The sequence below is a fragment of the Elephas maximus genome, chromosome 7 (assembly GCF_024166365.1).
Source record: "Elephas maximus indicus isolate mEleMax1 chromosome 7, mEleMax1 primary haplotype, whole genome shotgun sequence".
NCBI classification, from domain to species: domain Eukaryota; kingdom Metazoa; phylum Chordata; class Mammalia; order Proboscidea; family Elephantidae; genus Elephas; species Elephas maximus.
In genome coordinates, this window is record NC_064825.1 from 55,828,748 (window position 1) to 55,844,291 (window position 15,544).

The following is a 15,544-nucleotide window of genomic DNA, read 5'->3' on the forward strand; positions in this document are numbered from 1 at the left end:
GACTCATAGAAACCCTATAGGACAGAGTAGAACTGTCCCATAAGGTTTCCAAGAAGCGCCTGGTGGATTTGAACTGCCTACACTTTAGTTAGCAGCCGAACTCTTAATCACTATGCCACCATGGTTTCTGCTTTAGAAAATAGTCAATAAAAACCCTATGGATCACAGCAGATATATAGTGCTGGAAGATGAGACCTCTTGGTTGGAAGGCACTCAAAATACACAGTGGCTAAAACAATGGCCCTGAGCATACCAATGATTGTGAAGATGGTGCAGGACCAGGCAACATTTTGTTCTGTTGTACATAAGATTACCATGAGTCAGGGACAGCTCAGGCAATTAATAACAACAACATACTAATGAGCAATGCAGAAGGGGAAAATCATGGTGTGATAGCAATCCATGATGTTTCAGTTCAGAAACACTTCATAAGTTATGAGACTAGTAAATATAGATAGTTGTGATGCTGATTTGATAGAAGAAGATAATTTAATGATGGTGAAATAGATAAGTGACATAAGTTTTTACACCAAGAAAAAACTAGAAACCAAGCTAAAAGTCTCTGAAGGCAAACAGGAATAAAAGCATTAAATAATCACAGAGTCAAGTTATAGGAGAACAGTAACACAGAGAGTTAAGTCTAGCAAGTAGGATACCATTATCTCTAGGGGAAATGGACAATTACAAAAGAGCAAGTTGAGAGGATGAAAGGCTGAGCAGAAATTTGTACAGAGTTATTGGACAGGGGTGATTAAAATTGGAAATCAGCATCTGGGAAACAACCCAGGTGTTGGACCTGAGCCCTGCCGGGCTAAACCACAGGAGTAAGGAAGATGCCAAATGGTTCAGCCCCTACAGAGGCTGAAGTGATTCAGGAAACCTGAGTCCTCTAGTCTTCTACAAGAAAGCAAGAATGAAGATGTTTTGAAGGAATATGACATTCCTCTAAGTCTCAAAGAACGTCTGTATTTTTAATATACCATATCTAGAACAACCTAAAAAATCCAGTTATACAATGAGACAATAATAATAATAATATATCAAAAAGAGAAAACATAAGCAATAGATTTATATGCACAGGTCATATGTATAACAGAGAAAACAGATTTTTAAAATGTATGTATTTAAATTACAGAAAATAAAATATTAAAATTATTGGCAGAGATTTGGAACTATGGTAAAATAAAGGATTTAGGAAAATATCTCAAAATAAAACAGGTTGGTTTAACCACATATTAGACACAGGTTAAGTGAGAATTAGGAAAATAGAATATGAGTTATAAAACATGTACCTAGAGTTTCAGATACAAAAGGGTGGGAATTTTAAAATGTTGATAGAGTAATGGAGAGAATGAAATCTATCTGTGAACTTGTAAGTCAAATAGGAAAACACATAGAAAATGGAATGGGGGAATATTTATGGAAAAAATGACTAAGCATTTAGTGAAACTTTCAAAAGAAATTAAGTAAAATATTCAATAAGGAATAAAAACTTAAAAAAGAAAAATACAAATAAATCCACACCACAAAAGATATTATAAATGCAAACAAAGGGAAAAGATATATTATCTTTAAAACAGCAACGTTAAAATTGACACCTGACACCTCACCAAAAAAAGGAAAGCCAGAATGCAAGAAAATGATATTTTCAAAGTTCTTAAAGAAAGGACAAACCAAAAATCTAAGTTAGGATTCTATAACATCAAAATGACTTTAAAATAAAGATGAAATAAAGCCATTTTTAGGCAAACAAAATTTATTACCAGCAAAATAATATCAAAGGAAGTATCAAAGTTTATTTCTCAGGCATGAGTAAGATTGTTACAAGATAGGAGTTTAGAGATCAGGGAGGAATGAGTAACAATGGGGAAGTAAATATGCACAACCGTTGAAATGAGCACTGACTATATAAAACAATAACTATAATGTGTTTAAGGTTTAAACTTTATAAGAAGCAAAATGCTCCACCAATATTATATGTAAGAAAGTGGGTAAATGGGCTAAAATTGTTCTAAGATCCTTTCTTCACCCAAAGAGGTAATACTACTAATTTATATTAGACGTTGTTTGTTTGACAAGTTATGTGGGGATCTCTATGACAGTGGCTAAAATAAGTGTAAAATGATGTATAAAATCAAAGCAAAGGGGTATGCTGTAGTAACAATAAGAAAATAATCCTAAAATGGAAAATCATCGTTGTGACAATGGCTCACAGGTCATGTGGGTGTAACAGACTGTAAATATATAAGGTAAGATATTAGATAGAAAACACGAGTAACTATCTTAAATGTACATAAGTAGTCTATTTTTAAAAGTAAAAAAAAATTTTTTAAAGTAGCACATTTAAAAGACAAAAACTGTTAGATTGCCTTAAATAGGAATTCAATGCTGCTTTATTTTTTTGTAAGGGGAGGCAAATAAAATATAATTATATAAAAAATGCTAAAAGGAAAATATGGATGTTTATAAGTTAAGATGGCTGATCAATTTTAAACTCTGTAAATTCAACAAAATCAGGAAAGCAACATAGTCACCATTGTATTCCTACTATACTGCACTTCTGAAAAAAAAGAGACACTTTAAAAATGATCTTAATTATATTGGGAGAAGAAAAAAAGCTCCACGAAAAACCAATTAATCTAGCAACAATGTGTCCATTCAAATCTGTTGATATCAAAACATCAAAAAGGCATTGAAACGAATAAAATGGTCAAATAAAAGGAATAGAATATGGTCAAGAGAATGTAGCAAAAGTAATAAGAAAAGTAGTTGGAAATACAAATGGGAATTTGGTGCATTGAAATACTTATAGAAGGCAGCAATCATAAATACCCACTGAATATGTTTCTATAACAAATCATTTCTCTGCCTAAAGTTCCATAAAAGTGCATACCGAATCTCATCCATATCGAATAATACTCCTCGTGTTTTCCTTTTTTCTACATTAATATTTTCTTCACATGGTCATAAATCTGCTTGGTTCTGACTCCATAGATAACAGGATTGAGCATCGGTGGCACTATGACATAGAGATTGGCCAGAAGTATGTGGATACAGTGGGGGACATTCTGGCCAAAACGATGTGTCATAAAGGAAAACAGGGCTGGTGTATAGAAGGCAAGAATTACAAAAACATGTGAACCACACGTTCTGAGAGACTTGAGGCGGGCTTCATAGGAAGGTAGATGGAAAACAGCACTGAGTATTTGGACATAGGAAATAGTAATGGTTATGATGTCAAACAGGAGATTACAAATGGCACATAAACCGTAAATAATATTGATCTTGATACTGGCACAAGACAAGCGAGCAAGACCCATGTGTTCGCAATAGGTGTGGGGGATGATGTGATTCCCACAGAAGGGCAATCGTATAATAAGAAATATAAATGGAAACACAAAAACAAATGACCTCACTAATATGCCAAGACCAATGACAGAAACAACCTTGTTAGTGAGAATGGTGCTATATCGGAGTGGGTTGCAGATGGCCACATGGCGGTCATAAGCCATTGCCAAGAGAACTGCTGATTCCATAACTGTGAAGTTGTGGATAAAAAACATCTGGGTGAGGCAGGCATTAAAAATGATCTCTCTAAGGTTGAACCAGAAGATACCGAGCATCTTAGGGATGGTAGCTGTGGAGAGGCCCAAGTCAATGGTGGCCAACATGGCTAGGAAGTAGAACATGAGCTGATGGAGGCTGTTCTCAGCCCGGATCACAAACAGAATGGTGATGTTCCCTAAGAGTGCAATCATGTACACAGCACAGAAGGGAAAGCCGATCCAGATGTGGAACGTTTCCATTCCTGGGATTCCCAGCAGCAGGAAAGACGAGGGGTGGAATTGAGTGTCATTGATAGGGAACATTCTATATGGTAATGCATAAGTTTCAGTTGTCAGAAATGTGTGCTCACCCAGTCTGCAAGGCACCAGATATAATCCTGCAGTGTCAGAGACGTAAAGATAACATAATAACATCATAAAATTATGTACATTCTCTTCTGCAGACAATTCCATCAACTTGAAATTTATTATGTACAGAGCACTAGCTATAAGTGAAATCTCAAGGATAAGGCCCTAAAGAAAATTGTATAGTGAATTAAAATAAAATGTTCTACACGGTACTTTCAATTTTGCTAGCATCCTCTTTTCTGTTAGTTTAATAAAAAAGTCTTATCACTGATACTACACAAAAATTTTTCCTGAACATTCCATTCTTTAGTTATCTTCTCTAATCACCAACATCATCACTAACAAAATCCCTTTTAAATTTTGAATAACTTGATATTCTCCTATCCCCTAAATATAAAACCAAAAAAAAAAAAAGAATACCCTTTGCTGTCAAGTCAATTCCAACTCATAGCAATCCTATGGCACAGAGTAGAACTGCCCCATAGAGCTTCCAAGGAGCGCCTGGTAGATTTGAACTGCCGACCATTTGGTTAGCAGCCATAGCTGTTGACCACTACGCCACCAGGGTCTTAAATATAGAGGTGGCCATTATTTTCGGTTGATTGAATAACAGTACACAGGGATTAACATACAAGATGTATAATAAATATTCAATAAATGTGCAGGCTGGTAAAAATTTATACCAAAATGTTAAAAATCATTTTAAATAATTAAAATTGGTCCTCTTTTAATATTTGATCATTACAGAATACCACAACCCATTTGTCACTTTCTTGTACCGTGATGGCTTGTGTGTTGCTATGATGCTGGAAGCTGTACCACCAATATTTCAAGTACCAGCAGGGTTACTCAAGATGGATAAGTTTCAGAAGAGTTTCCAAACTAAGACTAGGAAGAAAGGCCTGTTAGTATACTTCTGAAAAGTAGCCAAATAAGCCCTGGGTTTCATGACACAATATTGTCTAGTATAGTACTGGAAGATGAATCCACTGTGTTAGAAGACACTCAAAACACATAGTAGCTGAAACAGTGGACTTGAATATGCCAACTACCTTGAAGATGGTGCAGGACTGGGCAACATTATGTTCTGTTAGACATGGGATCACCGTAAGTCAGAGCTGACTTGAGGGCAACAACAACAAATCAGTAGTCTCAAAGCCTGATTCTAGAACTCAGAGCTTTCCAAATATTCATATAGGCTATTAGGAAAATAAAGGAGCCCTGAGGTCTTTATCAGAATGCATTATATATTTGGGGACCTGGTATTTGCCACTGTGCCAAACATTCACGGAAATGATTCTGATTATACAAATATTCACTATGTTCAAACAGGGAATTGCATTTTATTTATTTTAATGAAATTTAATGAGATAATTACATATGGAGTTATGAGAAATGATACAGAAACATCCCTTGTAATTATAATCACGTTTTCATAAAACTACTACAACTTAAATACTTCTAAAATTTAATTTCTCACCGTGCCTTTGACAAACCCAATCCTAAATTTAATTTTACTTTTGCTGTTGTCTGTCTAAACAAACATCATTACCATTCAATGAATTGTACAATTCAGACATATGAAAATCGTCTTTTCCCTTCTCCACCCATTTGAATTGAAGCCTTTGAATTATGGTGTTGGTGAAGAATACTAAGCATACCATGGACTGCCAGAGAAAAAACAAATCTGTCTTAGAAGGAGTAGAGCCAGAATGCTCCTTAGGAGCGAGGATGATGAGACTTCCTCTCATGTGCTTTGGACATGTTACCAGGAGGGACCAGTCCCCGGAGAAGGACATCATGCTTGGAAAAGCAGAGGATCAGCAGAGAAGAGGAAAGCCTTCAACAGGGTGGATTGACAATGTGGTTGCAACAATAGGCTCAAGTGTAACAACTATTGTGAGGATGTCACAGGACAGGGCAGTGTTTCATTCTGCTGAACATATGTCTCTATGAGTCGGAACCAACTTGATGGTACCGAATAACAACCATCCATTTGAAGAAAAATACTGTTGATCAATAAAATAAGTACATTTGTCTCCACCCTAATGGGATTGGTTTAAACTATAGTCGTTTCTTTGGTTGATTGTTGTTTGTTGTTGGTTGATTACAGGACAGTATTTTCTAATGCTTAAGAGTCTGCAGTCAGACTAATTGTGCTGTAGCCCAGTTTCACTATTTTCTCTGTTGTCAAAGGAAAATAAATAACAGGAATTGCTTATTAGCTGTGTGACCTTTCACAAGGAAGTTAACACCTATAATCCTCAATTTCTTTATCTGTGAAATATAAATAATAGAGATATACAACCCTTTAACTAATCGTTAATGTTAAAACAGATAATCTCTTTAAAGCACTTCAAATTATATTCTGTAGACATTGTTATCCATCGTTCTTTAGACAGCAGGCAGACTGATTTTTCTAAAATGCCCACCAAATGGATTCAGGCTGAAATCCAAATGCTTTCAGTAGTATTAGGTCCCTTTCTAATTGTGACCCTCTTCATTCCCCAAGCTTCATCCTTAGTCTTCTTTTCCCAAAGCTTGCCCCTTGTCTTCTCACCTTCTCTTCCATCTCCCCTCCTCTTTACCTTTGTTCATCAACAGGACCTAATGGTGCCCAATAGGCTGAGATACAGGGAAGACTCACCAGACTGAGCACCAGGATGGAGTCCTCTCTCCGTTTTGTCTTCCTCTTCTCAGTCTTTATGAAGACACTGCTCTTTGCCTGCGAAGAGCTTTCAAAAGAAAATTCCCTAGAGCTAGTTTTGTAAAGGCCACTGACTCTGAGAATTCTAGTTTCTAATCTGGCTCTGAGTCGGGGACGGAAAGGCATTGGGGAGCTGTCAGCCAACAGCTGACCTGTGGTGCTCTGTCCCCAGTGTGTGTGTGAGAATGCATGGCATCTGAAACAAGAGCTCCAGGTAGGATCAGCCCTTCTCACCAACACTACCAGGGTTTTTCCTCCTATCCCTAAAACCTTAGGTTTTGTTGACTAGAGATTCTGATTCCCAGGGGGTGATTACATTCACCAAGAAATGCAGGAAGGGTCAGGAGGAACTTGAAGCTGTTATTAGTACCTAGTCTGATTAGGTGGAGCCCTGGTGGTCCAGTGGTTAAGCCTTTGGCTGCTAACCAAAAGATCAGCAGTTCGAATCCACCAGGTGCTGCTTGGAAACACCGTGGAGTAGTTCCACTCTGTCTTGTAGTGTCGCTATGAGTCAGAACTAGCTTCATGACAATGGGTTTTATGGGTTAGTCTGATAGGGCACTTCTTACTATTGCCACGGGGTCAATTCTGATTCATTGCGACCCATGTGTGACAGAGGATCCACGTGTTACTGGGAAAATCTATAAGATTTTCTTGCTGTAATCTCTATGGAAGCAGATTGCCAGGCCATTCTTCATGGTGCCACTGAGTAGGTCAAACCATCAAATTTTAGGTTAGTAGTTGAGTGCAAATCATCTGCACCACCGAGGGACAAAGACAAGTAAAGGATTTGCTCTACAGGTGGTGGTAATTAACCCTAATTTTCATAAGAAGCCAGAATTGCTGCTACATAAGAGGGACAGAGAGATGTATGTCTGAAATTCTGGGAAATCATTGGGATATTTCTTGATGCTTCCATGCCCAATGATTGCAGGCAATGGGCAATTGCCAACCCCACAGCCTAACTAGTGGCACCCACCATGCAAACAACCCAGATTGTTGGACTTGCCAGCTCTGGGTCACGAAAATCTAGAATGGGTAATGGAGGGGGAGGGAGATGAATAATAATAATTACTCCCTTATTACCCTATGTATGAGCAAGGAATGCAGTTTACTTCACTAAACTTCTGCCTTGATTCTTAGACTACTTTTTTTTTTTTGCTAACTTGAAGAAGACTCTATGACTAAATAGACTGGTACTCCCACTCTTGGAAAACAAGTGAGAACATCTTGTTTTCACAAAAACTTGGCCCCATGCTGTAGCATGGATTCCAATATAATGCAAAAAAAGAAAAAGTCGGTTTGAGTGGTACAAGGAATGTACTGCATAAGGAACCTCTGTCCTTGTTTTTCTGAATAGTTTTCTCACCACTTTTTTGTTCCATCCACCACTGCAGCAACCAGCACGGTATGTGCTCCATCTCACTTCACACAACTGCAACCAGAAATAGCCACACCTTTTACCTGAACCAAGCACCTTATGTCTCACATGTCATAGCTTCTTTGTTGGTGACATCTTGGGACTACCCCCAGTGCTTAAGGGCAGTCAGGAAGTCTGGAGGAAATCATGCCAGTGCAACTAATTCGGCCAATTGGAGGCAGGCTTGGCTGCTTAAATCACTATCTGTTTTCACCACTTTTGTCTCTATTGTACAATCATGAGAAGAACTCTCAGGTGATTGTCTCAGAAATTGAGCTATCCTTTGCACCTGTTGTGGGCTTCTTTCTAATGCCTCCTTGTCCTATGAATCAGTGTTTTTCATTTTGTTCCTAAACTTGTATACCTTAAAGGAGCCCGAGAACTCAGTTTTTATTGGTTTGCTTGTTTTTGTTTGTTTTACTTTTCCTGTGAAATGTAGGCTAAGGCATGTATTTCTCACACATGTCTTGTAAACAGATCTATTTTAAGTCCCCATGAAATAAACCAAAAAAAAAAAAAAAAAGTAAGTGGATCCTATCTGTCAAGGCCAGCTAAGTCTTCTCTCATAGACCTATCAATTCATCTTACAAAATTGATCACATGGATGAGTCAATTTGGCCTCTTTTTTTTATGGTGTGACCAGGTTCAGTTCTAAGTTGGGGAAAATAGGTAGTATACTCTGATGCATTTAAGTATAAGCAAGATTATTTGAACTGGATATATGGTTTGGCTTCTTGCTTTTTTCTTGTTTTATTTGAATTTTTCAGAGTAGGTCAAGGTGAGGACTAAGGGAAAATTGGGTAAATAAATAGGAATCTGGAGAACCAATATTAAATGGTTAATATTTGGCTGCTAACTGAAAAGCTGGTGGTTGAAGTCCTCCCAGAGGCACCTTAGAAGAAAGGCATGGCAATCTACTTCCAAAACATTAGCCATTGAAAACTCTATGAAGTACAGTCATACTTAGACACAGATGGGGTCAACAGGAGTCAGAACGGACAAGAGGTAACTGGCTTTAAATAGAGAGCTACCCTCTAAACTTAAATGCACATAGGTGTGTAACACAGATTTAAGGACTACGGAGAGTCCATGAGAAAGTGACTTTAAGAAAAAAAAAAAAAAAACTGAAGGAGGTATAAGATATAAAGGGAGACAGGATAATACTCCAGGCAGAGTACATTGTTCAATTTTGGAAAGAGTCTTGCCAATTGGGTACATTCATATACACTCAACTTTTGATATATATTGGTAGGTTATCATTTCTGGGGAGGAAGGAATAGGAAAAAGACTGTAGGGGCATACATGCCCCTGTAAATTTTTTTTTTTTTCAGTGTTAAGTAGTGTTTGCTGAAACAAATAAAACAAACTGCAACATCAGCTTAAACTTAGTGGTGAGTACATAGGGATTGATTATATACTTTTCTGTTATTTTTGCACATTAGAAAACATCTACAAATTTAATCACAGCATTACAAATCCTTAAAATATATGGAAGAGTAAATGATTGCAATTTGAGGTTAACCATAAATGAGAAATGGGTTAGCCAGACATAAAAAGGGAGTGACAGGAAAAAAAAAAAAAAGAGAGAGAGGCAGCAGAGTTAAGAAATTATTACCTACCCAATGCCACTTTAGTTAGTAAAATGATAGAGCTACAAGCAGAACAGAGAACTTCTGCTCAGGTGCCCTTGTTCTTGAACACACATCCCTAAATGATGGTCAGGGATGGTGAGATAATGTGCTGTGTCAATCACTGTGTGCTCTAAGCAGCGTTTAAAACTCATTCATTTCAGTTGGACTCCCTGAGGAGAATTTGCATTTTCACCCCAGATATACTGTATCAAAATCTACGTTTTAACAAGATCCCCAGGTGATTCTTATGGATCCTCAGGTAATTCTTATAGATCCCCAGGTGATTCTTATATATCCATTATGTACAGAATGTTAAATGTACATTCTGATTCAGTATATCTGGGGTGGAAATGCAAATTCTCAACAGGGTGTCAAAACAGAATGGACAGGTTAGAAGCCCTGGCTCTAACACAGAGTGAGTAACAAAAGATCCTTGGACATATCCAAGATGATCATGAAGCATCGCTCTTCTGCCTTCGTTTCCTTAATTGCTGTGGAGTTGATTCCCATTCATAATGACCATATAGAACAGAGTAGAACTGCTCCATAGATTTTCCAGGACTATAATCTTTGAGGAAGTCGACTGCCACATCTTTCTCTTGTGGAGTGAGGCTGGGGGGTTTGAAACTGTGATCATTTCAGTTAGCAGCCAAGTGCTTAACCATTGCACCACCATGACCCCTTACTTAGAAACCAGGGCTCCCTAATGGCCTTCTGTCCCTGATTAAGAGCGAGATTAGAAATCAGAATCCTCAGAGACTCTGTGACCTTTACAAAACTAGCTCTAGGGGATTTTCTTGTGAAAATTTCTCCCAGGCAAAGTGCAGTGTCCTCATAAAGACTGAGGAGAGGGAGACAAAACGGAGACAGGACACTAGCCTGGTGCTCAGTCTGGTGAGTCTTCCCTGGCTCCCAGCTCACTGGGGCACTTCTAGGGCTTGGTGACAGACAAAGGGAAAGAGAAGGGATAGAAGAGGAGAGGAAACAAGGGGCAAGCTTTGGGAAAAGAAGACTAAGGATAAAGCTTGGGGAATGAATAGGATCACAAGTAAAAAGGACCCTAACACTACTGAAAGCATTTGGATTTCAGCCTGAATCTATTTGATACACGTTTTAGAAGAAACAGTCTGTCTGCTCTCTAAAGAATGATGGATAACATAACATTTTTGTTATAAAGATTTTAAAATATCACCAGTTTTAAAACTAACAACGGATATACTGGTTATTTATCTTCATTATCTGTATTTTATAAATGAAAACTTTAGGAATATAGATGTTAATTTACTTTGAAAGTTCCCATAGCTAAAATGTAATGTTTGTTACTGACTTTTCTTCAACTACACATGAAAATCTAGTAAAACTGGGTTTCACCACGAGTTGTCTGACCGCAGAGCTCATGGTCTGAAGCGCTAGAAAATACTGTGCTGTTATCAACGCAAGAAATGATGGTGCTTTAAACTAGCCCATTAGGATGAGACAGATGTACCATTTTCTTTTTTTGCTCTGATGATAAATTTATTTATTTTAGTAGCTTTATTAAGGTACAATTTACAATTTAAAGTGTACAAGTCAATGGCTTTTAGTGTATTCACAAAGTTGTGAATTCATCACCACAATCAATTTTAGAACAAACTTATTACCCCTGAAAGAAATCTCACACTCCTTAGCCATCAACACCTAAATCCCCTACACCACTTCATCTCCTGGGAACCACTAATCTACTTTATACCTCTGTGAATTTGCCTATTGTGGACATTTTATATAAGTGGAATCCTGCAATATGTGATTCTCTCTGTGTCTGGCTTCTTTCACTTAGCAAAATGTTTTCAGGATTCATGTTGTAGAATATATCAGTACTTTACTTATTTTTATTGCTCAGTGATATTCCACTGTATGGGTACACCACGTTTTATTTATGTTTATCAGTTGATGGACTTTTGTGTTTTTTTTGAGTTTTTGGCTATTTTGGGTAATTTTTATTATTTAAAAAAATATTTTGTTGAGAATATACACAACAAAACATACCACTTCAAGAGTTTCTACAAGTACTTTTTAGTGACATTGATTACATTCTTTGAGTTGTGCAACAATGCTCACCCTCCTTTTCTGAGTTATTGCTCCTCCATTAATACAAATTCACTGCCCCCTAAGGTTTCCATCTAATCTTTTGAGCTCCTGTTGTCACTTTGATCCTGTGTAAGTAGTTCTTAAAACAGCATAATGCTTAAGGCAGGCATTTTATACTAAACTATTGCTTGGTTTTAAGAAGACATTGGTGGATATTTTTGATTTAAGGTTTAATGATTATCTCAGGATAATACTTACAGGGGTTATTCCAACCTTCATGGCTCCAGGAGGACTGGAGTCTTTTGAAAGATACTGGAGAAGTGAAATCAGTAGTATACTTTTGAATGTATGGGAAGTGGGGAAGACATATGTTCAGAATTCTGATTTAGTCAGTTCACTAAATGCTAATGACATAAAACAGACAACCTCAAAATTTCCTCGGTCTGTAATTATCTTCCAATTATTTCTGCTTGGTTATTCATATAATGCTCTCCCTGTATACCAACTGCTCAGATACTGCCCCATTTTAGAATATAATTATCTGAATTGAGAGACATAATTTCCCCATATTTTACTTACAAACACAGATTATAGGCTTCTATCTCTTACAAAAAACCAGAGCCGTTTCTTATTTTTCTCCTTTTCTGCATAAAAAATGTTACCTAAATTTTCCATGAACTGAGAATCTACTGTGTATATGTATGCTGAAAAAAGGAAAAACACTAGTGTTTATAACTTTCTCAGACTAATGTCTAGATTTATGGTCTTCAGAGATGTCATTCAAAGAATACAGAAAATTTTAATTAATAAGACAGCCTGTCATTGATACTTATATTAATAATTTTCAGAAAATTTTGCCTCAATGAGTGAATCCTTTTGTTATCCTTCATTACACCTTTTAAAAATATTTAGTATTCCATTAAAAGGCCAGGAAATTATGGAATAAACTTCTGTTCCTATGGAACTTCCACAAGGTGTCTTCTGCAAATAGCATCTCCTGCTCTTAGCTTTGCTAATGTTCAACATTTCCTACTAGGAGTTTCCTGCTTCCCTATCTACATTGTATGTTTCTTCTATTACCTATTCCTTCTATTACTCTTCTTGGCTTTGCTTCCCACATATCAATGACTAGGTAATCACCTGATCATCTTAAAATTGTGGTCATAATTAATATGGCTCCCATGGAATCCTCACGTGACCTGAAGTGATCAGAAGAGATAATTTTGTACTACAAAATAGTTGCACATACTGGATGATTAAATGCTTTGGAAATACCCATCTAGCAAACACTAAGGTGTATGAAAACATGTAAGAACCATTTAGGTAACTTTGAAAATGATAGATTTGGCTTGCTCCTGACAATTTAACGCTCAGGTTTTTTTTTTTTTTTCCATCTAGTCTTTTCTTCAAACTTTTGCCATGTGTTTTAAACTCTTAAAATCTGAATTGCTTCAACTTCATAATAAAGATACTAATATGCCTTATTCAAAAGGATGTGAGTTAAAAAAAAAAGATCTTGTGTTTGAGTGAACATGTGGGGGGAGAAGAGAAGCTGTGTATATGTGACATGAATAAGGCATGAATTGTCTTTTTGCTCACTCTCTATTCTCCCTCCATTTTAATTAATTTCTTTCTTCCCTAGCTTCTTTTCCAATCTCTATTACTCTAAGCATTTTGACTATTTGCCAATTCTCTTAAACTATTTGAGATTCAGATCCTGTACACAAAATAGGGCTAAAATACGTCCTCGTATACCTTTTTATAAATATTATAGATTGCATTTGCACAGGTTCTGATATAAAGAATTGCAAATATTAGGTAGTCCCTCGATAAGTGGTAGTTAGGTATATTGTAGTAACACATGGGCCAGTTTTAATCCTTTAAAAAGTGATATTTAATATTATAGGGTACATTTTAATGAGTCCGTGTGTTCATGGACAAGTTATTACCAATGCTGTGTGTTAACACCTATGCTATCATCCAACCAACTGGAATCAATAGAGGTCACTATGTATAGGGTCTAGAAAAGACCTAAGTTTGTCAAAACTGAACATGGTTTTGTTCAGGATGATGACAGAAGGGAAATAATAAGGAGTTATTAAGGCATAATGAAGTGATGAGGCCAATGCAAATAAACAGAGAAGAAGGATACTAACAAAAATAAATATATATCATGGAGGACTTTTATTGTAATCTATTACATAACTTCTTCCAGAGCTTTCTCACTGAGATATCCCTTCTTCACTGTTCCCTATACATAGTACATTTCTAAATGTGTGAATTAACTATGGACGAGAATTTACACAAACATATGACATTCTTATTTCTCTTTAGGTCTCCAAAGCTTCAGGGTTCTATCTAGTGCCATAAAAGTTGGCCAACCACATACTTACAAGAACCATGGACTTATGCATTACCAGGCAGGATGTTTCTACAAATGACACCCAATTCTATCCCTCATCCTTCCTACTGCTGGGAATCCCAGGACTAGAAACTTTCCATATCTGGATTGGCTTTCCTTTTTTTGCTGTATACCTGACTGCACTCTTAGGGAACTTCACAATTCTGTTTGTGATCCAGGCTGAGAACAGCCTCCATCAGCCCATGTTCTACTTCCTAGCCATGTTGGCCACCATTGATTTGGGTCTCTCCACAGCTACCATCCCTAAGATGCTCAGTATCTTCTGGTTCAACCTTAGAGAGATCATCTTCAATGCCTGCCTCACCCAGATGTTTTTTATCCACAGCTTCACTGGCATGGAGTCAGCAGTTCTCTTGGCAATGGCTTATGACCGCTACGTGGCCATCTGCAACCCACTCCGATATAGCATCATCCTCACTAACAAGGTCGTTTCTGTGATTGGTCTTGGTGTACTAGTGAGATCATTTCTTTCTGTTATTCCATTTGTATTTCTCATACTGCGACTACCCTTCTGTGGGAATCACGTCATTCCCCACACCTATTGTGAACACATGGGTCTTGCTCGTTTGTCTTGTGCCAGTATCAAGGTCAATATTATCTATGGCCTGGGTGCTATTTCCATCTTGGTGTTTGACATCATAGCCATTGCTATTTCTTATGTCCAGATACTCCATACTGTTTTCTGTCTTCCTTCCCGTGAAGCCCGGCTCAAGTCCCTCAGCACATGTGGTTCACATGTATGTGTAATTCTTGCTTTCTATACCCCAGCCCTCTTTTCCTTTATGACACATCGCTTTGGCCAGGAGGTCCCCCGCTATATCCACATACTTCTGGCCAATCTCTATGTCATAGTGCCACCGATGCTCAACCCTGTTATCTATGGAGTCAGAACCCAGCAGATCTATGACCATGCGAAGATAATATTATTACAGAAATAAAGAGGGAAAGAGAAATAAAACCAAATACATATGAGATGGACCTTTTGGGAAGAGAAATGCCTTGTCGTAGTAACTAGGTTTAGTTGTACTTAACAGAAAGGCTTGTTTATATTGGCTTCCTTCTGTAAGTATTTAATGGGTATAGGGTCTGTATGAGTTGGAATCCACTCAATGGCAACCTTTTTTTTTTTTTTTTTTACAGACTGAAAATATATGGTTTAATATCCAATTATATGGTAAATAACAACAGAGAACCTTATATGTGCATTTTGATCACTACATTCATAGAGTTAAATTTTGATTTAGAGAGTTTTCCATATTCTTTTGTGTGCTAGTCACTTTGTCTCATGCCTGTGGATATTTGCACATTTTGGTTAGGCATCACTGCAAACAAAGGTAATATTGGGTAAGTTTTAGAAAAATTAAGATATATATCCTAGTTTAA

General features: G+C 37.1%; 2 protein-coding genes across 2 annotated transcripts; one reads left to right on the forward strand and one right to left on the reverse strand.

Moving 5' to 3' along the window:
• Nucleotides 1-2,939: 2,939 nt before the first annotated feature.
• Nucleotides 2,940-3,869, reverse strand: LOC126079036 (olfactory receptor 52E2-like). Its single transcript, XM_049889927.1, has one exon. It carries the CDS (start codon nucleotides 3,867-3,869, stop codon nucleotides 2,940-2,942), a length of 930 nt encoding a protein of 309 aa, XP_049745884.1.
• An 8,934-nt stretch (nucleotides 3,870-12,803) lies between these two features.
• LOC126078898 (olfactory receptor 52E2-like) lies at nucleotides 12,804-15,099 on the forward strand. The gene is made up of 2 exons (XM_049889713.1): nucleotides 12,804-12,814; nucleotides 14,175-15,099. Exons 1-2 carry the CDS (start codon nucleotides 12,804-12,806, stop codon nucleotides 15,097-15,099), a joined length of 936 nt encoding a protein of 311 aa, XP_049745670.1.
• The last annotated feature ends 445 nt before the right edge of the window (nucleotides 15,100-15,544 follow it).